This window comes from Ziziphus jujuba, chromosome 2, assembly GCF_031755915.1.
Source record: "Ziziphus jujuba cultivar Dongzao chromosome 2, ASM3175591v1".
NCBI lineage: Eukaryota > Viridiplantae > Streptophyta > Magnoliopsida > Rosales > Rhamnaceae > Ziziphus > Ziziphus jujuba.
In genome coordinates this window covers 858,350-881,675 of record NC_083380.1, presented here as the reverse complement: position 1 = coordinate 881,675, position 23,326 = coordinate 858,350, and the positions used below count along the sequence as shown (strand labels likewise).

Sequence of the window (23,326 nt, the reverse complement as noted above, 5' to 3'; positions counted from 1 at the left end):
GAGGCCAATGGGCTAATTGGCTTTGGACAGAGTCTCAGACGAAGAGACAACGAGCCAGATAGGAGGTCCAATTTATGACGTAATTAAGATTAGAGAAATTAATTTTGAATAAAATTTGTCTCCAGATAAATACAAATTCCTTTAGAGTTGGTTGAAACAGAATGGACGTGTTAGTGAATATATTATATATTTTGGCGATAATTTGATCACAATTCCGATTATAGGTATACATATATAAATAGTTTATATTACTCTATCAATACAAATAAATATATATTATATGACCACTAATATATATACATGTACGTTTGGCCGAAATATGACCACTAATTTTGATGTATATATCTCAACAATAAATTCATCTCTTTATCTTTTCCGCTAAAGCTTCTTACGCTTGTTTCATTTCCCAATCAAGTAGATTCTTTATTAACGTATGGTAGACAAGCATTTTAATTCTTTTTCTTTTTCTTTTTTCTAAATAAAATTAAATTATATCAATGGACTTGATTGAAAATCACTTCACATGCACATGTGTCCTTTGATAAGGAAGGTTAACAGTGACACTATTCAATCATTCATTACCAGTTTTCTTAACCAAATTAAGTTTTTGTGTATATTAAATTAAGTTTTTGTGTATATTTAATTTTTGACTTGTTAGATGAAAAGTGAACTAACAACAAAAGAGGGAATAGAAGTGTTTGGTAAAAAAGGAAATTAAGGAAGAAAACAGAGATGGTTGTTGGATTTCCAGGAAGGATGGGCATGTGGATGTATGTGGAAAGATTCAAATCTTGAAATTCACGAAATTAAATATTATCATTCATATGATTTGATTATCATACAAAACCAGTCGTACAGGGTTTAATTAATTTCGTAAATTATCGATTCCCTTCCATTTTCAAAGTGATGAATTACTTTACCCGGCCACTATCTTTTTTCTGACTAATAAAAAAACATTTTTCTCTGGTAGTCAAATATTCTCAGCGTTCCCCCCAGTCCAATAAAATATTTCCCAGTCTAATTTGAACAAAATCAAATTATTGCATGGTTGACCAAGTTAGGGTGCAGCTGCACTCTACCTTCCTATAGACGGCTTTATAATTTACCAAAGAACCACATTGTTAACATGATCTTAATTTATATATATATATATATATATATAAACGTGATCTTAATTTTCTTTACCAAATCTGATATATATATATATATATATATATATATATATACATATCACAACACAACACCATTTGATACATGATACATGGATATTATATGTAGCTATATATATATATATATATATATATCACAACACAACACCATTTGATACATGATACATGGATATTATATGTAGCTAGCTACATATAGTTTATTCTCATTATAGGGTTCCTAGTGAATGTCAGCATAAACCAGCCAAGCAGTCATATGCTGCAGCATTATGGTGCATCTTTATGCTTGAAAGTAAATCAAAAAGAGATTCACCTTGCCTTATTATGTGTTGTAATATCGTGATTCCATTATTGAATATGTCACTCTCAGTTGCATCGTGAAATCGGTGATGTGGGATCAATTTATTACTCGTTATAAAAATAACTGTCATTATATTTGAATCATTTCTCATTTCACACACATACGATATGAGATTGAATATCAGGTAACCTCATTTCATAGTCCGCCTTGTTGCACCCTCCCACATTGATACCTAATATTGTCCAATTTAGTCACAGTACCCAATATGGAGTTTTTTGGTCTTTTTTTTTTTTTTTCAAAGCATTTCAGGAGATCACACATCCTTTTGTTCAGAGCTTCTTAAGAGGTTGCTTATCCTTTGACTACTCTTACCTAAACACGTTTAACTTCAGAGTTTTCAGGAGGTTACCCATGCTTGAGCTACTCTAGCGTAAACACGCTTAACTTCGGAGTTCTTTTAAATCTTAAAGTCAACCGTCGTGAAAAGATCTCGAAGAAAAGATCTCGAAGTTATAAGAGTAATTGTCATTACATTTTACTCATTCTCATTTCATACTCAGGCAATATGAGATTTGATACCAAATAGCTTATCAGTACTTTTTGTACTCGCCCACACTAGCCGTCACATGTGTATATACATACATATATTAATCTTTCAGCTTCTCTTGTAACTTGTAAATGGTAGGTTATTTTAACTTGTTAGAAGTTGACTAATATTCTTTTTCTTATGTAACAATTAATATGATATGATGTTCCATAAAATTTTTAATTATGTATTTCACTGTATAAAATATTTTAAGAGTTTTGCTATTTATTATTATTAGTGATGATTATATATTAAATTTTAATTAGAATATTTTATTCTATTAATTTTTATATTAAAATCATAAAACTGAATCATTTAATATTAACTATTTAAATTACTATCTGCTCTATAGGTTCCATTGATAATTATTCACTACTGATTACAAATAATATTTTTCGACTCTTAATTATAGAGATTTTGATATAATAAGGACTTTATGAAAAACTTTTAAAAAAGAAATCATATGTGGCTCACATAAATATGGCAATTTATTTCAACGCGTGTTCTAAAAGGCAGGAAAAGATGCCGCCTAGACACGCCTAGGTGTGATACTTTAGATAATATCTCGCATAGTAGCAAGGCTTAGAAAAAGGTGGTCAAAAACTGTATTGATCGCCTATTGCGCGCCTAGGCGCTAAAAGGGGCGAGCTTTTTTGTTTAAAATTTTTTTTTCTAAGATTATTTTTTAAAAAATGTTAAATAAAAATTCATAAAAAATTTAAAATATATATTGTTAAAAAATGAAAACTTTTTTAAGATTAAGCTTTTTTTCTTAAACAAAAAAAAAATGAAAATGATAAATAAGAAAAAGAAGAGTAATAAATAGAAACTCTACTAGCAAGTAATGCTAAGGAGCCCAAGGAAAATGATTTTGTATCGGATGACACGGAAGATGAGTTGGATGAAGATATAGATATTAAATAGGAGTCCAATAAAAAATTAAACAACAAGTAGATTATGGTAATAACTAAAGTATGTATTAATTTATAAATTATTAGGTACTTGTAGGTTTATAATAAATATGTTCTGAAACTAATCTGTTGTTGGAAACTTGAAAAACATAAATTTTCATAAATCTATTATGATCAATTATATGCTAATTCATATTTATTGTACATACAAAAGTAATATAAACATATATATTTTAACATTTAAAATATGAATTATTTTGTTTATTTAGTAGTTTTATAATAATTAAAATAATAATATAATTATGAAACGTCTTTTTACGCTTAGGCTTCGCCTAGACATGTTTAGGCTCGTAAGGCTTAAAAACTTGACATAGCCGCCTTACAACGCCTTACACCTTTTAGAACATTGATTTAAACTAAATAATCATACAACAATTAAAAATTTTTATTTTTTCTCAAAATAAAACCAAAAGGGAAAAAGAAGAAACCTATAAATGTTCTATTAAAATTTTTTTCTTACATAGCAGCTGACATGGTATGGCTAGAGAATTTCTCGATAACTTCTTTATTATATCCTTCCCATATCAAAACTCTTTAATTATATTTTTAAATTTTGAACTTGTATTTGTTCTCTTTTGATTTTTAACATTCATTGAATATTCCTTCCTAAATTCATCAATTCAGTTTTAACTTAGTAGCTTTTTTATAATTATGGAGAATAACTAGTAGCTTTGGATTTGTTTTAATACCACGATATACTTATTTAAAAATGAAAATAAAGTAAATGCAAAGCAATTAATAATATAACACAAGATTGATAGAATTAATAAAAATAATTTTTTTTATAGTAATCATATAAATTGTCATTTGATATACATGTCTTATTGACAATCGATTACTACCGATGATAAATAATATTTTTCAACTCTTAATTATAGAGATTTTGATATATAAGGATTTTATAAGCAACTTTTAAATAAGAAATCATATGTGGCTCACATGTATGTTGCAATCTATTTCAACCAAATAATGATACAATGTTTAAATATTTTTTATTTTTTCTCAAAATAAAACACAAAGAAAAAAAGAGAAATCTATAAAATATGTATGGAATCCACTAGTAATTATTAATAATAGTTGATTCAACTTATTAAAGTTTTTTTTTTTTTTTCTTATGTAGCAACTGAGAATTCTTTATTATATCCTTACCATATCAAAACTCTTTACTTATATATGTCAATTTTTAACATGTATTTGTCCACTTCTGAATTTTAACATTCATTAAATATTCCTTCCTAAATTCATCAGTTCAGTTCTAACTTAGTAGCTTTTGAATTTAGAATCAGTTTTCTTCCTTAAAAAAGAAAAAAAAAAAAAAACTAGGTAGCTTTTTGCAATTATAGAGAATATTTTCTAGCTTTATTTGTTTACATACCAGGTACATATTTAAAAATGAAAATGAAGAAAATACAAATTAATTAATAATTAAACACAAAACAATCATCGATAGAATTAATACAAGTAAACCCTCCACTTGTCGTTTTAGATTTAACACTTAGTAATCATTCAACTCTATGATCAATTAATTAAATTTACCACAAAAAACATTATTCGGTATATTTTAGTAAGTTAAACATGTGTATACCCAGTATGGCCTCGTTCTTAGGTATAGAAACACCTACAAATTAACTGGATGCAATCTTTTTAATTAATTAGTCAAAAAGAATGTGGTTGTAGAAGATTAGCTGAAGATTGGATATACAGTACTAGTCAATGATTTTAATTTCATGTATGATAGGATATATAAGATACATATACAAGTATGCGTGTCTTATATATTATATGATGATGATGGATGAATGTAGAAAATATATATATACATAAATATATATATTTTTTTTTGCTCTGAATATATATATATATATATATATATATATATTTTGGCTCTGAATATATATATATATATATATATATATATGTTAGAAGATGCTGCGGATCTATATATAACGACACCGACGGCGTAATTAATTAATTAATTAAACAAAAGCAGAAATTGGTTCCATCTAACCTCATTGATGGCATAAAGTTGAGAGGAGGGTAGTTTGGGCATTAATGAGTGGTACGACTTGTAACTAAAAGCGAATTATAATTAATAGTTTATTTATTTATTTTCTGTGATAAAAATGATTTTCATTAATCGCAAAATTGCAAGCAGAAGACAGATACAACACACCCTTCGTATCAAATAGCTTTTCCTTAAGCTAGAAGCGAGATCAAAACAAGAAATACATCGTTTAGCATATAGACCAAAAATAACTGTCTACAATAATTAGCTTCATTTTATTTTACTTAATTTGCATGCATATATTTTGATTTGATCTGATCTGATCTGATCTATGCAGCCACACAGCGTAAGATCAAAAGAGTTGCCCAAAATGAAGTTTTACCTGCCACCCAAACCTTCTTTTTATATTTAACAGTATTTTTTTTTTCTCTAAAATAATATTTTACAATATTAATCAATAATTTCGTGTCAAATATCATGCTACGTTTGTAGACAGCTAAGCTAAGAAACAGCCACCATCAAAATAGTTTTGTTAAATTAATCACTTACCTTGTATATATAGTTCATATTGAATTCTTAAAAACACACATAAATATAATAATATATATCTAAAGAGGGTGCGAGATCCTCCATTGTAAATTATTAGATCATTTTAATTAGTTAAAATTTTAAAAAATAAAACAATTTCTATTATAAATTAATTAGTATATCAAAATCAAATAAATAACAATGTTAAACGAATAAACTATAAATAAAATTTTAAATTTTAATATTTGAAGTGATCTAACAACTAACAATAAAAAATTTGATAATAAACTATTAAATCGATGTAACACGGGCTTCAGTCTATTTATATATATATATATATCCTTTTATAAAACTATTAAATGGATGTTACAGGAGCTTCAATCTATATATATATATATATATATATATATATATATATATATATATATATATATATATATATATATATATATATATATATATATATATATATATCCTTTTATAAAACTATTAAGTGGGTATAGCAAGCTTCAGTCTATTTATATATATATATATATATATTCTCTTATAAAGCTTCATTAGTAATACTATTAATTAAAACAATTTGACTACATAGAAAAATCTCCTTATGTTGAATTTTTTCAGAATAAATATATGTATGGCTACTCCATATATATAACATAAATATGGATAGGACCATGAACTACTTTCGAATAAATTGTCATTGAGAGTCAGGGCAATAATAGTAGCACATGTTCCATTTTCTTGCATACTATAAATTTACATATATGAACTCTAGTGCTGATGGAAGGTCTCTTCTTCAAATATAGATTTGTTTTTTTTGGATTTATTTTTAAATCTTTATATATGTTTTTAATTAATTTATTTATTTTGGATGGAGCTGTTGAGTTTTAAACTCAAAACTTATTAGATATCTAGCTTTGATACAAAATTGAATTATTATCAATTCCAAAAACTTAAACTAATAAAAAATAAACTTTTATTTGATTTATATTTTTTTCTAACATAATAAACCTCAATTGGCCAATATCATCATTAGTTAAAGTGAAAGAAGTTACTATTTTTACAAAATTTTTGTTGGTCAGAAATTTGATATATATATATATACAATCAGTAAGTCTTTTGTCCAAATTATACATGGTTTGTTCAGGATCAATTTACATCCCCCAATAATTTAGTTACATCGAATTATGAAGTGGCTGAATAAGAAAATTTTCTTACATATAACAAACCAAATAACAACACATTCATATCAAATAACCAAATGGGACGACAAGTAAGGACAAATCGCCAACGGGTTTCACAATATTAGATTATCTATAATCAAACGTGATGCAAATATTAAAAAAAGAAAAACATAATTAATATAATAAACATGTACATATATAAGCCAAATAGTAACTAATGCAATTTTCTATATATATATATACACACACACATATGTATTTACTGTGGAATGTAAACATGATCTTGATGTAAATGACTAAATGACCTAAATGTAGGCACATGTAATTGAACTTCTTCTTCTTCTTCTTTTTCTTTTTTTTTTTTTTTTAATATTAACTTTTCGGTATTAATTATTTAAATTTTGCACGTAATACTTATAGTCTTAAGTCCTTTTTTCTTTTTTTTCTTTTTTTTTTTCCTTTTTAATATTATATCTTAAGTCTTAAGGTCTTGTATGTGAGGGATAGAAGACTTAGTTAGCTGTGATTAGTGATTACTAGTGAAGTCAACTCCACTCTATACGTTATATTTATAAATGATAATTAATTCAATAATGTTAAATTTAATTAAATATTTATGTATACGTGTATCTGATTAGCACTAAATACACACACTGACAGACATATATATATAATTAAATAACTAGGGTTTGGCCATTAAAAAGCACATGATGGTTGAATCAGGAGGTAATTAAAAAGCACATGATGTTTGAAGTTGAACCATTAACTACGTTATATGTATACATTTATGATAGCTTCATTCATGGGGAAAAAGTTGGGACTTAATATTGAAAATTGTTTTTTAAGAAAAAACTAAAAACAAAAATGGAAAAATTTGTATCTATTATTTATTGGTCATGGGTTTCAGTATTATAATACATTAACCATTATTTCACGGATTACTAGAGATACTATACAATGTGAAACTTGCCCTATCATTCTACCTTTTATATTTTAATATAACTATTTAGTTAATCAAATGGAACCATAAATAGAACGATTTTCTTCATTTCACTCCATTTATTTGGAAGGAAAGTCGATACAAAATTAATTGAATGAAGAAATGGTAAATATCCTATTTAATTGAAGTAAGAAAGCCATTTTATGGAAAGAAAGAATCAATTTTCGGATTTTTTAAACTCCATTTTACCTCAATTGGAATCCAAACCCACTACCATATACTGTAGCCCAACACAAAAGCTTGAAGGCCAACTTTTCTTGAAATCAAAAAACATATTACACCAAAACAAAAGGTTTTCTTTCTAAATGCAAAATGACAATAGGGAAAAAAAAGTTAGTACTTTTGCCCAGATAATAAAAAGTGAAAAATTTGAAGGTGGCAGCTAAGAAACAACAAGGTCTTGGTCTTTACTTTTCTTAATTTATATTAGCTTCACATGCATGGAACACATTCTTTTCTCTTTAACCCTATAATTTCTTCAAAACAAGAACACCCAAGCCCTATAATTTCTTAATTCACACTCAGCCTCTATCATATCCCGTGGCAACCTATATATAAATAAATTAACTACGTTTATATATATATATATATATATTCATGATTTTGTTTCTTCTCCTTCTTCTTCGGCAAAGAGAACATATGGTAATGTTGTTAGGCCAAAATGTTTGAGAAATTGTTTTTTGTTTCTTATATGGGCCATGGTTAAGCTTCATAGTTTCTAACAAATTGAGTGAAAAATATAAAATATGAATAACCAGTAGAAATTAGCTAGAAAACATTATTAATTATACTAATTATTATATATATATATATATATATATATATGTATATTAGCATTGTGATATTCTCCGAACACCGATTGAAAATTTATTAAAATATATATATATATATATATATATATATATATGTCCAGTAAGTGGAGTGGAAGCATGGAACAATTACGCACTATAAAGTCATCAACTACTTTTGTTTAAACTATATATATTTATACTTAGTTAATTGTAAAGCTAAAAGAAATATATCAACGACTTGGTGTTCTATGATATACCATATATATATTACGTGTCTTCTTCTATCTCTTTAATTTTAAAAATATAAACAAATGTATATATGTTGACTTTCTTTTCTTTGCTGAATATAAATGTAAATATATTCAAATTCATATCAGATTTTCAATTAAGAAACAAAATTATAAGTAGTTTTTTTTATACAAAAACAGATTACCCTGAAGCTTGCCGCAGAGAAGCGAACTCTTCCATGGATATCATTGATCGACTGCTATAGACAGCTAAGATGATTCGCGAGTCAAATATATATATATATATACATAAATATATATGAAAAAGAAAAGTATATATTAAAATAAAGAAATGGTGGAGTACTTTATAGTCCACGTTGGTGGACTGCCTATAGCAAGACTGGAGAGGAAGATTAAATCATGGCGCTGAAATTGTAGCGACGTATCTTTTTCTTCATTCCCATTTTCATAATATAATATATATTTTTTAATTAATCGGAGTACCTCAACATTGACTTTTTCACCAACTCTCCAATACCCACTATGAGCGAGCTTTTGTTGAATTTGGATTCAAGGAAATCATTAATCATTAATTTAATTCAATTATATATAGTATTAGCAAAACAATTTTGAGCTTATTACAAGAAAAAAAAAGAAAAAAAAAAGCACAATTGTTAGCTTTCCAAATTCCAAGCCGACATACAGCCCACCTTTGCTAACTGACTTACACAGCAATCGTAAATTGACTTGACGAAATATATTATTATACTTAATGTACTACTGCATCGATCTTCACCTGTTTGACCGTGTAATTTTTATTTCTATTTTTATTTGCGTCCTTTTATATTATTAATTTCCAACTTGTTATTCATGACAAATGCGAAGACTGCAAATAACATCTAAATTATCATTGGTTTAGCTAGCTACAGTTAATTAAATTGTGGAATATATATTTTTTTTTGGGTGAATTAAGGTTAAATTATAATACTATTAGGAAATTAATGCAAGGAGATTTATAATTTTAATAAATATATTATACTATGTTTATTGTATATTTAAAGGGTATAGAAAAAACCAACCTTTTGAACCGCCAATATTGATTACATGTAGTAGTGGAATGTACAGTAGTGCGTGGTAGATGGAGTTGTCTTTTTCCCTTTTTTTTTTTTTCCTGATAAATAGATGGAATTGTCGTTTATTTGTTTTATAATTTATACGAACCCAGTCCAACCGCTATTTCATCCTTTCACACTACTTTATTGTTGAATGATATTTGTTGCTTATTTACGTCTTTTTCTTTTAATTAATGTCTTTTAATTATCGACCAACAGAGGAAATTAATTCGATTTTCGTTCAGAAAAAAAAAAATTCGAATTACATGTGGCAATGATCCCTCACATACAAATTTTCATATTTTTACAAAAAGAAAATAAAATTAAAAAAGGAGGCTTGTATTACTATCAGGACATCATTTTTGTCTGAAATTCAAAACTAGACTGCTGGATATTCCCGCTTGTATTTATTATTATTATTTTTTTTCCAAATTGTACTGCTACAGTTCATACTTCATTCTTCGTCATCATATGAACAAAAAGTCTATAGTCTGATTTTGACTAAAACCACTTGGATTAATAAGATAAGATATTTTTCTTTTCAATTTCCACGCATTCAAACGATGTGGCTGGAGGGTGGGGTCAAATGATGTCATATTTTTTTTCCTTTAATTAAGAATAGTTTTAGTATATACTCACCCAAAAAAAATATATATATATATATATATATAATTTGAGTATCTATTTTTTTAGCTTCATTTTTATATCCACACTATTATGTATTTTCTAAAACTAGACCACTGTGGAACTTATGGTTTTTTTTTTTTTTTTTGGCTTAAATAGCTTACAATATTTTTTATTTTAAAGGGGATGAGGTGTATTTCAAATCAACAACTTTATAGAGTAGATGTAAAGAATTTGTAAGTAGACTAATCTCACTTGGTAGTTAACCTTTAAGACATTTTAACTGTTAAATGATTTCCAATAATGCAGGACAAATGAAATTTATACAAATCTATAGAATAAGATAATATCATGTTTTTTGCTATATAAATTGGTAATAGAACAAGGTGATCACGGATTATCTTTTATGACATTAAAAAAAATGAAAAATAAAAATAAATAGGATATTTGAGTTTAATTTAAAAATAATATATATATATATATATATTTGATATTTCTTTTGATCTTTATTTTTTTACCATTTTTATTCTATCATTTATGTGCTTATATGAGATACATAAAATTATAAAATAAAAAGATAACTCATTTTATTTCGTTTAAGATGTGTTGCAAATAGACTTTTCAAGATGAAGGTTAAAATAATTCTCATAAAATAAGTTTGAATAGTATGGAAAAACAATCCTTATGCAACTATGATAATAATATCACCTAAATATAGTTGGTATAGCGAAGAGAGATTAATTAATTTGCTGCTTCATTCTTATGCAAATGTTACAATCATATTCACTCTGAAATTACATATATTACATTTTTGAATTATCATTACACACACACACACACACACACATACACACACACACACAGAGAAAAAGTAATTACATCTATTTTTCAAAAAAAAAAAAAAGAAAGTGCATAACTTTTGCATGAAATTTAAAAAAAAAAATCCATAATCATTCAATAGAAATTTAAATGTATTTAATAGCACTTGTTATTTAATTAGGTTTTAAATGAAAATCTATATTCCATATAAAAAAGTGTATATATTACATTATAAATAAAAAATGACCTAATTGTAAAATTTTCAAATGTAATGATATTTACTTTCATAACGTCGAGAATTTTTCAGAATAGTTAGTTTCAAAGTTCAAAAGAATTCCGGAGTTAAACGTGCTCAAGTGAGACCAATCCTAACCCATATCGAGTGCAGTAGTTAAATAGAGAATAATATCGGTAGAGAATGACAAATCTGCCAGTGGAGGTGGAGTGTTATAAATGGTATCAGAGCCTATACCTAGTCAAAAGTGTGTCAGCAATGACATTATACCTCAAGGGGGTAGATTGTGATAATCAGTGTGAGTGAGTGCAGGGCATTAGCGAAATATTTGATGTCCAATCCCACATTGTCCGAGTGTGAATCAGGTGATAGCTCAAATGTACTGATAGCCACTCTTATAATATCGAGATATTTTTAGAACAACTGACTTTAAGATTTGAAAGAACTCCAAAATTAAGCGTATTCAGATGTGAGCAATACTAGAATATGTGATCTACTAAAAAGTACTAAACAAAAAATCCCATATCAAATGCAATAGCTAAATTGGAAAAAAATATTGATAGAGAATGACAGGTTTGCTAGTGGAAACAAAGCATTACATGAATAGTTGTTTTAAAAAATTGCTCTCCAATAAATGTAATTAATGTCAAACTGATGAATGTCGAGCTTATATGGCTTAGACATTATCAAAATAATGTCTACTTTTTAAAATCCTATTAGATATTGTAAAGTTTACTGAAAAACTAATTTTTCTTTAAAAGTATCTTTTTTGTTTCAAAAATTAAGAAAAAAAGTTAATAAAATATATAATTAATTAATAGTTGTAAATAACTTTTATGCATATCACAATTGGAGAATAATTTTAAAATTGACCGTATATTTATTGCACCTACATTTAAACAATTTAAATCTCTATACCACTTAAAGAGTAATTCTTATTTATCACCAGAAATACTCTTATATGGCAAACCATGTTACATTCATGTTAGTTGCAATATAAAATATAATATATATATATATATATATATATATTATAAGAATGATTGTTGAAGACATTTTTCCAACATAATTAAGCAGGGAACATATTGAGGTGCCTGTCAAGTATTGAAAAGTGTTATGTATTATAAGAATGATTGTTGAAGACATTTTTCCAACATAATTAAGCAGGGAACATATTGAGGTGCCTGTCAAGTATTGAAAAGTGTTATGTCAATAAATGATCTAAAATTAAAATCTTAGTTGAGAAAATAACAATGCTTGGTAATTATCACTTCAATCAGTATCCAATATAAAATGAAAATTATGTTTTCAACATATCAAAATTGTACATATATAACAATAAGTTTAAAAAAAAATTCATTCAACCTTTATAATAATTACAGATGAATTTCATGCAAACTTTACTAGTTTTCTTTTCCATTTTAAAATTTATAAATGTCCATAGAGAGAATATGAGCTCCATATTTCAATTTGAATATATGAATAATCACCTAGATAGAAAAAATTTACTAAATTGGCAGCTAATTAAAGAGAATCTCTATTAATCATGGTGATATAAAAATATGATGAATTTTATATATGTAGTGAATGCTCATGGTACATACATGCTATATATCTAGATTTCCATCCGTTGGCAGCTTTCAGAAGCATTTGCAGAAAAGGGAGTACGCCCTCTTCTCCTTCCAAACAATTAAGAAAGTGTTGATGAGAAAGTGCTAACCACCGTTATCACAGCCATTAATAACTGAACATTCCCGTAGGATATATTTTGTACATGTATTTGAATGTATATAGTTTTATATATCATCAAGTTCAAATCATGTCCTCAATATTAGGATTAATGTTATGACTTTCTTTTTCAGTTTTTAAATTATATCAAAAGTTAGAATTTAAAATTATATTTATTAATCATTAAATTTTGACAATATTCACTTTCCTTATATAATGTTTTAGTATATGAATAAATCCATATTTTATTATTTTTAAATTTTAAATCCTAACTATTAATATGATTCAAGAGCTAACAAAAAATTTTGGATGATATAGTATAATAGACTTAGAATATACAATCATTATATGGATATAGTATAATAGACTATTCGTAAATGAATATTCAATAAATATTTTATATAATCCATATTTTTTATTTTATCAACATGTGATATTGCACGCGATTATAAATGATTTAATTATATGACATATGATTAATGAAAATGGTAAGCGATAATGCAGGGCCATCATTTTGTGCAAGTTTTTCTCACAACCATAATTGATTTTCTACTTAAAAAAACAATACATATATATATATATATATAAATATTTGTTTTCTACATATATGATTTCGAAATGGCACATATAATTTATGAAATATTTTATTCTGAATTATGTAATTTGATGATATTCAAGCAACATAAATTGTGTGACATCGTCCAATAAATATTTTCCTATGCATGTGTAAAATAAAATAAAAAAAGTAAAAATTTTCATATTTTTATGTGCATATATATATATATATAGAAAGAGAGAGAGAGAGATCTCTGCACATATGCGTATACCTTTGTTTATTTATTTATTTTTTTCTGAAGGAACACACATACCATATTTTTTAGGAAATTTTACAATATCTAAGACAACCTCTGTAAATACACATTCACCTCCATTTTGCATGAAAATTTTAAATAACATTGCATGCTCAATATCAAATCCAAGTATCAAATTTTCAAATCCTACAAAAACCAAAACATCATTTTCAACACCTACTATTTTAATTACTTACAAGTTACAACCTAATCAGCTAATCTTTTCATGGGCATGAATTTATAATTTGTAAGTTTTGTTTGTTTGAGACATGCAGTTGAATTCACATATAAATAATCTAAATTTTTCCTAGTTGAATAAAATTGCACATATATATATATATATATATATTTATCTAGATAATTAACTTCTCAATGTTCATGAATTGTTTAAATTATATATATTAGTACATAAACTTTATAAGAAACTTATTAAAAGGGACATGCTATGCTAGATGCCACATAGAAAAATGTTTTTTAATCAACTTTGAAAAAAATGAATCCACCACAAATAATATATGTGATGAGTTCACGTCTTCCATTTAGGTTTTATTTGAAAAAAATAAAAAATATTTAAATGATATGTCATTTTTTGGATATTTCTTAATACACGTGTATATGTGTGTATGTGAAATTAAGTAAAATTATTTTTGAATATTCACGTGATTGGATAAATGGTAAAATTTTACTTATGCCTGATTAATTATGGGAAGGCTGTATCTTTTAACTGCTAAAAAACAAGTCAACACATTACCATCGCTGCAAAAGTCGAACAAAGGATAATTTATTATACTGTTAGCCGCCAGCATAATCTTTGATATTTTCTTTTGTCTCCTTGTCACGATGTTAAAAACAATGCTATTTTTTTTTTCTTTTCCAAAGGAAATAATGCTACTTAATTTTGTTTTTCTTGTTTTGGTCAACCAAATAACGCTATTGCTTCCCACTGTAATAATTGCATATTTTTCATAATATATGTGTATAAGCGTATTATATTTATTTTATTACTACAAATTATTTTAGGATTTATTTGTAACAAAATTAAAATAAATAATCATATATGTGAATATACACCCTCAATTTATAATAGGCATATGCATATGAGGTCCATATTATAGTGGAATTAGTCCTATATTACATATAAATTGTGAGGGATTTACATATATTTATTCTATAAATTACGTATAATTGGGGTTATTCCATGCTATAATATAAGCATCTTTATATGTTCATGGTAATAAAGTTTTATATACATGTAATGATGTATGAATCAAGCTATTTTATGTAATAGTCAACTAAATTGATGCTGATAACATAATGAATTCAGTTCATAAAGTATGTACTTGAAGCAGAGAGGTTGCTGCGATTGCAAGAAAATGATACTTTCAAGCTCTCCGATTGAAAGAAAATGACTTTCAAGCTCTCCGCACAAAGTTTCTACAAGACAATTTAATAACAAAAATATTATTTCCTTGTATTTTAAATCTCTTTCATTTTTAGTATCGAAAACAAAAAAAATCTCTCCGGTTGTGGCTGTAATTTGATCATACCGGTGGCAATTATATAAGCCGTTTGTCATGTTCACATGTAGTCATATGAATTTAGACTTTGACTTATTCAGTTTTCATGAAAATAATATATATATATATATATATTTATATAACACTCAACCATATATATAACATTTTACAAAATTAAAATTATATGATGGAGCATGTTTGATGGATGGATATGATTCTTAGATCTGCACGTAGCACACCATTTTAGAAACTCAGAATGATAAAAGTTGGACCCAACCACCACATTTTTTTATTACTTTTCTTTCTTCATTTATTTCATCGATAATCCAACCCACATTAGTTTACAATTACGGGTATCTGTCTCTCTCTATTCCTATTCATATTATTTAATTAAGCCTCCGTTTGTCTTCACATTTTGCTTGTCTTTTTCAGAGCTGAATTTATTGTGAAGTGAGAATCTGTCATCCTTATAAATATAACAAATGCAAGTATTATTAAATAAATATTTGATAAATAAATAAACTTATATTTTTGATAATTAATGGCTTCATCAATTTACTGTAGACTCGAATTTGGATAGATAAAGATAAAAAAATATGATTTTTACCAATTTGATTAATTGCATCCTTTGATCCTAATTGAACTGGTATATTAAATAAATAAATCCACTAAATGTATAAGATAATAATTTTTTTTAGGACCCATTGAATATATAAATTGATATTAAATTAAACTTATAAAAAAATAAATAATATATATATATATATAAATATTTATCATACATAATAAAAAAAATTTATTTTTCAAAAAATATGCATCTAAAGCTTTTTTACTTTTATCAATATATAGAAGAAAATAAAGTAAGATATGAAATAAGAATTGATCAATTGATCCACAATTAGAGATAGTTTACCATAAGTAGGAATACTAATTAGCCAATTTAACAATGGTATTTTTTGCATTTATCAGTGGTGATCAATGCTATGATTGTAGATTTTATCAAGCGTTATTTATTTTTTTCTTTATTAATTAACTAATATGTATTATATAGTTAGTACAATTATTTCTTAAAAACAGTATAATTTTTTAAAAGTAACAAATATTTATTTATTAATAAATTATTTATTTATCGATAAATAAATAATTTATTTAAATGAATTATATTTTTTAAGATATTCATTTATAGAAGTTTTATTCTACAAATTTTTTTTCTTCCTCCACTGTCCAACAACCTAAAATACTCAGTAAGCTGCTAATCAACTGTTGACATGAATTAAATTATCAATTTCTAAATAACCATTTGACTGTGGAATATATAAGTTAACGGTGAGTATAAATTAATAAATGTTCGAATATCATATTTAGATAAAAGTAAATTAATCTTAGTCAAATATATAAAAGATAAAGACCCCTCAAGGATATAATTGCATAATTTAATTATAAACGCAAACAACCCTGTAAGATTAATTTGACCCAACTATTTATATATAAAGCTAAAAATTTAATTAGGTTCGATCGCAAATTAAACTAAAGATATCTTTAAATTTAGTGATGAAGTTTAATTGAATTCGTAAACTTTCTGCTGATGATATTCTTAATTGAACTGGTAAAGAAGTAAACGAGTATACATGGTAAAACAAAGAGAAAACATACATAAAAGAAAATTAAGAGGGGCCATATATGGTATGCTGCTTTGTTTGACTCAGCATCATCATTGTCAGCAACACCAACACGAGCTGCACGAGTTTTATTCAACACTTCCCACCACTTTCCTCTCATTGAGAAATATTTTTATATACACACACACACACACACATATTAATTAATTAATTAAAAACATCAATTTTACATAAATAACTTAATTAAGCATGGGGAATTAATTATCAAAAAGGTTAATTAAACATCGTGGAGGTCTTGAAAAAAGTGCTACTGGGGAAATTATTCATATTATATATATATATATATATATATATGTGAACTTGTCTTCTAATGAGCAAACGGTGGATCAACAAAATAATAAATCAATAAATTTAACTCACCAAACTTGGAAAGACTTATAATTAAAGAAAAAAAAAAGAGAAAAAAAAAAAAAGAGAAGAAAAAGGAAATCAAATCAAAGGGAAGTAATTTAGGGAGCTTGCTTAGTTTGACTCTCGGTTTGGTATGACTATTGCTTAACAGCACCAAGGGCTGTCTATAAAACCCATGTCATTCGATTGAACTCCCCAACACCAAAGCAGTAGTAACCAAAACCAAGAAAAAGAAAAAAAACCAATAGGGGAACAAGCAAGCAAGTAAATTAATTAGAAGCGCGCATAATAATGGAGCATTTCTATCTGTCCCTCCTCCTGCTCTTCGTTTCTTTCATATCCATCTCTCTGTTTGCGCTGTTTTACCGCCACCGCTCGAGCTTCTCCGGGAACAACCTGCCTCCTGGGAAGATCGGGTACCCCATAATCGGAGAGAGCTATGAGTTCTTGTCCACAGGATGGAAAGGGCACCCGGAGAAATTCATCTTTGACCGGATGTCCAAGTTCTCATCCGATGTCTTCAAGACCTCCATCTTCGGGGAGCAGGCTGCAATCTTCTGCGGTGCGGCCTGCAACAAGTTCCTCTTCTCCAACGAGAACAAGCTGGTGCAAGCATGGTGGCCTAGCTCCGTCGACAAGGTGTTCCCTTCTTCCACTCAGACTTCCTCCAAAGAAGAAGCCAAGAAGATGAGAAAGATGCTCCCCAATTTCATGAAGCCAGAGGCTCTTCAGCGCTACATCGGTGTCATGGACTCCATCGCTCAGAGGCACTTTGCAGCCGACTGGGAAAACAAAAAGGAAATCCTGACCTTCCCTCTAGCCAAAAGGTATATATAACATATATGTTGTTTGTTGTATATTGTCTACTAATATATAATTAATAAATATAAATATATAAATGAATGAAACTAATGGAATGATCATGCAGATACACGTTCTGGGTTGCAGCCCGTCTATTCATGCACCTTAACGAGCCGGAAGAGATCAGAGTATTCGAAGAACCTTTCCACAGTTTGGCGTCGGGAATCATATCCATGCCCATCGACCTGCCGGGAACCCCATTCAACAAGGCCATCAAAGCCTCTAACTTCATCAGGAAGAATTTACTGAAGATCATCAAGCAGAGGAAGATCGACCTGGCCGAGGGCAAGGCCTCTCCTACCCAGGATATTTTATCCCACATGCTTCTCACCTGCAGCGATGACGGCGAGTACATGAAGGAGTTGGACATCGCCGATAAGATTCTCGGCCTCTTGATCGGCGGCCATGACACCGCCAGTGCTACCTGCACTTTCATTGTCAAATATCTTGCTGAGCTTCCTCATATTTACCAAGGCGTCTATGACGGTAAGCCCCTATTTCCTATATTTTATCAATCCATTAATTACTACCATATTTATTGTATCATCTTCGATCTTCTTCATCCTTGTATAAATTTGTTTATTAGGAGAAAATATATTTGGTTGATATATATCTGATAGTTATAAGTTAATGGTTATATCAGTAAATAAAAAAATAAAAAAATTACAGTGAATAGGTCGATAAATAGATAGGTCAACAGCCAATCGGGTAAACTGAACTGAGGCTCATGATCGGTTTTTGAACGGGTCATATATATATTTGTTTTAATTTGCTGAATTTCCTCGGAATCTTGCAAACTGTTTTCACGTGGCGTCTAGCAATAATATTTCATTCATTTATAATATAATATAATATAATACAAGTACTACTACATGATCACGAAACGAAACGAAATTATTATAATTTACTAGTTGAGTTTTAAAGTAGTTGTTGTCCCTTAAGATAGTCTAATTGACAATAATTACTGACTATAACCCAAATTTTAGATTCTTAAGGCTGATAATAAAACATTTTAATTTAGTAACAAGATGATTAGCCGGCATACCTACCTTTACCTGATTGATTGGTTTGTTACATATTACGTTGGCCCCATGAAAAGAACAAGTTAACAGCATCTCTAAATTAATCTCAAACGTCATCCCAGAGTCTCTGGATTTACACTATACACATGTATATATTGGACATGAGGGAAGCACTAATTGGAAGTGGTGCCGACCAGTAAAATGGATGTAGCCAAAATGGATGTAGCCGTGGTATCATGTCGCTTGGTGCTATTGCTGAGTGTGGTTGGCCGGCTGCCAAATGCTAAAAATATGTCATATCCAGCCTGGCATCCCAATTAATTAATTAATTAATTATTATTATTTTAGAAACGGTAGGTTCCAATATTTTCTCCCATGGCTATGGCTTATCTTTTTATCCGTCTCTGCCAGCCACCCCATGCTTTTCCTCATAGACCCTTTGATGAACTTCCCTTCCATGCCCTAAACTTTATAGCTCCCTTATTCTTCCTCTTCTTACTTTAAATCACCAGACCAAAGTTGGTACACTTCAACCAAGATTTTTTCTCACGCAACATTAATATATTTATTACCTAAGAAGAAAACAGAGGCAAGTTAATTAATTAATTAATTAATCAATTAGCATGTATTGGATTTTTTTTTTGTTTTTTTGTTTTTTCTTTTAATGTAGCAATTAATTAATTAAAAATAATAATATATAATTGATGAGATATTTGTTATGTATGTTGATGATGACATTACAGAGCAAATGGAGATTGCAAAATCGAAAGGTCCAGGAGAATTGCTGAACTGGGATGACATACAGAAGATGAAATACTCGTGGAACGTAGCGTGCGAAGTGCTGAGGCTGACACCTCCCCTGCAAGGAGCATTCAGGGAAGCCATGACGGACTTCGTGTTCAATGGCTTCACAATCCCAAAGGGGTGGAAGCTGTACTGGAGCGCCAACTCCACCCACAAGAACGCGGCCTACTTCCCGGAGCCCGAAAAGTTCGACCCGTCCAGATTCGAAGGCAACGGCCCGGCCCCTTACACTTTTGTACCCTTCGGTGGAGGCCCCAGGATGTGCCCTGGCAAGGAATATGCCCGCTTGGAGATCTTGGTGTTCATGCACAACTTGGTCAAGCGCTTCAGGTGGGAGAAGATCCTTCCCAACGAGAAAATCGTTGTGGATCCCATGCCCACCCCTGCTCAAGACCTTCCTGTTCGCCTCTTTCCTCACTCTTCTGCTGCTCCTGCTTAATTAAACTAAATATATTTTTACCAATTTTCTTCTACCTACCCCTACCCTACTACACATGATCAAGGCTAATAATAAGCCAATTAGCCACCGCATCTGTCATCTAGCTAGCTCATACATCACAACAAAGAAAACCCACAACTGGCATCTGTCTTCTTGCTAGCTAATTCATCTTACTTTCGTGCTTTATTTTCTTTCTTACTTTTTTTTTTATTTGTTTTTATTTGTACTGTGTTTAACCCTTTCTTTATGCTTTATTTATCATTTTCTTTATGTACTTGTACTAAGCGAATCTGAGCCTTTTGATCCGTCTTCATATAAGATGTGTAAAATTAATATTGGAAACATATATCAATGAATAATATATATTCAATATGCATACAAAACTATTGATATATTTATCATTAATTTGTCATACCCACAAATTTAGATATATATCAAATCATGGGAGTCGAGATCAATTCAATCTACAAAGCCAAACACTACACTCACTCAAAATAATGTTTATCAAATTTATTCATTAATAATTATATAATAATATTTTTAATTTATTTATCTATTTAATGATTAAATACTTACAACAAAGAAAACCCACATCTGTCATCTAGCTAGCTAATTCATCTTAGATCGTGCTTTTCTTTCTTTTTGTATTTGTTTTTATTTGTATTGTGTTTAACCCTTTTTATGTTTTATTTATCATTTTCTTTATGTACTTGTACTACTCAGCGAATTTGAGCCTCTTGATCCGTCTTCATATAAGATGTGTAAAATTAATATTGGAAACATATATATAAATATATAAATATATATATATATATATCAATGAATAATATATATTCAATATGCATACAAAATTATTGATATATTTATCATTAATTTTTCATATCCACAAATTTAAATATACATCAAATCAGTGGAGTCGAGATCAATTCAATCTACAAAGCCAAACACTCACTCAAAAGAAATAATAAATATCAAAATGTTTATCAAATTTATTTATCAAATAATAATATAATAAATTTTTTTATTTATTTATCCCTTTAATGATTAAGTATATTACAATAAAGAAAACCCACATATGTCATCTAGCTAGCTAATTCATCTTGGTTCGTGTTTTTCTTTCTTTTCTTTCTTTTCCTTCTTTTTGTATTTGTTTTTATTTGTACTGTGTTTAACCCTTTTTATGTTTTATTTATCATTTTCTTTATGTATTTGTACTACTCAGCAATTCTGAGCCTCTTGGGCCTCTTGGTCCTTCTTGATAAAGATGTGTAAAATTAATAGTGGGAACATATATATCAATGAATAATATATATATATATATATATTTTGGTAAGTAGTGAATCTCATATATTCACTATGCAGACAAACTATTGATATATTTATCATTGGTTTGTCATACCCACAAATTTAGATATACATCAAATCATTGGAGTCGAGATCAATTCACTCTACAAATACAAAGCCAATCACTCAAGGAATCATGTATGGATATAAATATATTTATATAATTAAATTTATCAAAATATTTATCAAATTTATTTACCAAATAATAAAATATATGATGTGATAATATTTTTTTAAAATTTTTTTTATCTATTTAATAATTTATTTTTTTATTTAAATTATATGAATATATCAATTAATAATATTTTATCATATATTACTTAATAAATATTTTGGCATCCGGACGTGAAATCTAATTACAAAAGTCAAGTGGTAACTAATTGACAAACTCAGCTTTAGGTATTAATTTCAATTGCACTTTTGACTTCACCAATTTTATAGGGATAATGCTCTATTGCATGTTTGGCAACATATTAGAAAATCCTTTTTCTACATATATATATATATATATATATATATAAACACTTTAGGAGCTTTTAAAAGAAGCGCAAAAATTAATATTTTTCCAAATAAATACATCCAAACGAAAAAGAAAATAGCATTCAATATATTAATTAAAATATAACAATACCAAATATAAATTTAAAAATATTTTCTATTATATATAGCTAAACATTTTACTATTTATTTTATAAATCACTTATTAACAAAAAATGCTATATAAAATAAATGCTTTAGGAGCTTTTAAAAGAAGCGCAAAAATTAATATTTTTCCAAATAAATACATCCAAACGAAAAAGAAAATAGCATTCAATATATTAATTAAAATATAACAATACCAAATATAAATTTAAAAATATTTTCTATTATATATAGCTAAACATTTTACTATTTATTTTATAAATCACTTATTAACAAAAAATGCTATATAAAATAAATGCTTTTTTTTTTATATATATATATTTTTGATATTTTGAGGTTAAAGAAAGATTTGCAGGAAGTTCATTTAGTTTGGATCCCGAGGGAGGAAAATATCCTAGCTGATTATGTCTGTAGCTGGTGTATAAAACACAACCTCAGTGGTTTTTTGTCAAAGAATTCCCTCCCTACCAGTTTTTCTGTCCTTGTAACCCAGGAGGAGAGTGGCGAGTAGTCACCTCCCTGTTCCTAATTGTGTA

The 23,326-nt window shown here is 27.7% G+C and overlaps 1 protein-coding gene across 1 annotated transcript; it reads left to right on the top strand.

Moving 5' to 3' along the window:
• The first annotated feature begins 17,803 nt into the window (after positions 1 to 17,803).
• On the top strand, positions 17,804 to 21,202 carry LOC125422327 (beta-amyrin 28-monooxygenase). The gene is made up of 3 exons (XM_048473452.2): positions 17,804 to 18,505; positions 18,607 to 19,025; positions 20,305 to 21,202. The coding sequence occupies exons 1-3, from the start codon at positions 17,970 to 17,972 to the stop codon at positions 20,802 to 20,804; spliced, it is 1,455 nt and encodes a 484-aa protein (XP_048329409.1). The 5' UTR covers positions 17,804 to 17,969; the 3' UTR covers positions 20,805 to 21,202.
• Positions 21,203 to 23,326: the final 2,124 nt, after the last annotated feature.

What these genes read in the sequence shown, in the direction of transcription:
- LOC125422327 (XM_048473452.2), top strand. Translation starts at nt 17,970, where the DNA reads ATGGAGCATTTCTATCTGTCCCTCCTCCTGCTCTTCGTTTCTTTCATA. An exon ending in ACCTTCCCTCTAGCCAAAAG is followed by an intron (nt 18,506 to 18,606) that starts GTATATATAACA and finishes ATGATCATGCAG; the next exon opens with ATACACGTTCTGGGTTGCAG. An exon ending in TTACCAAGGCGTCTATGACG is followed by an intron (nt 19,026 to 20,304) that starts GTAAGCCCCTAT and finishes ATGACATTACAG; the next exon opens with AGCAAATGGAGATTGCAAAA.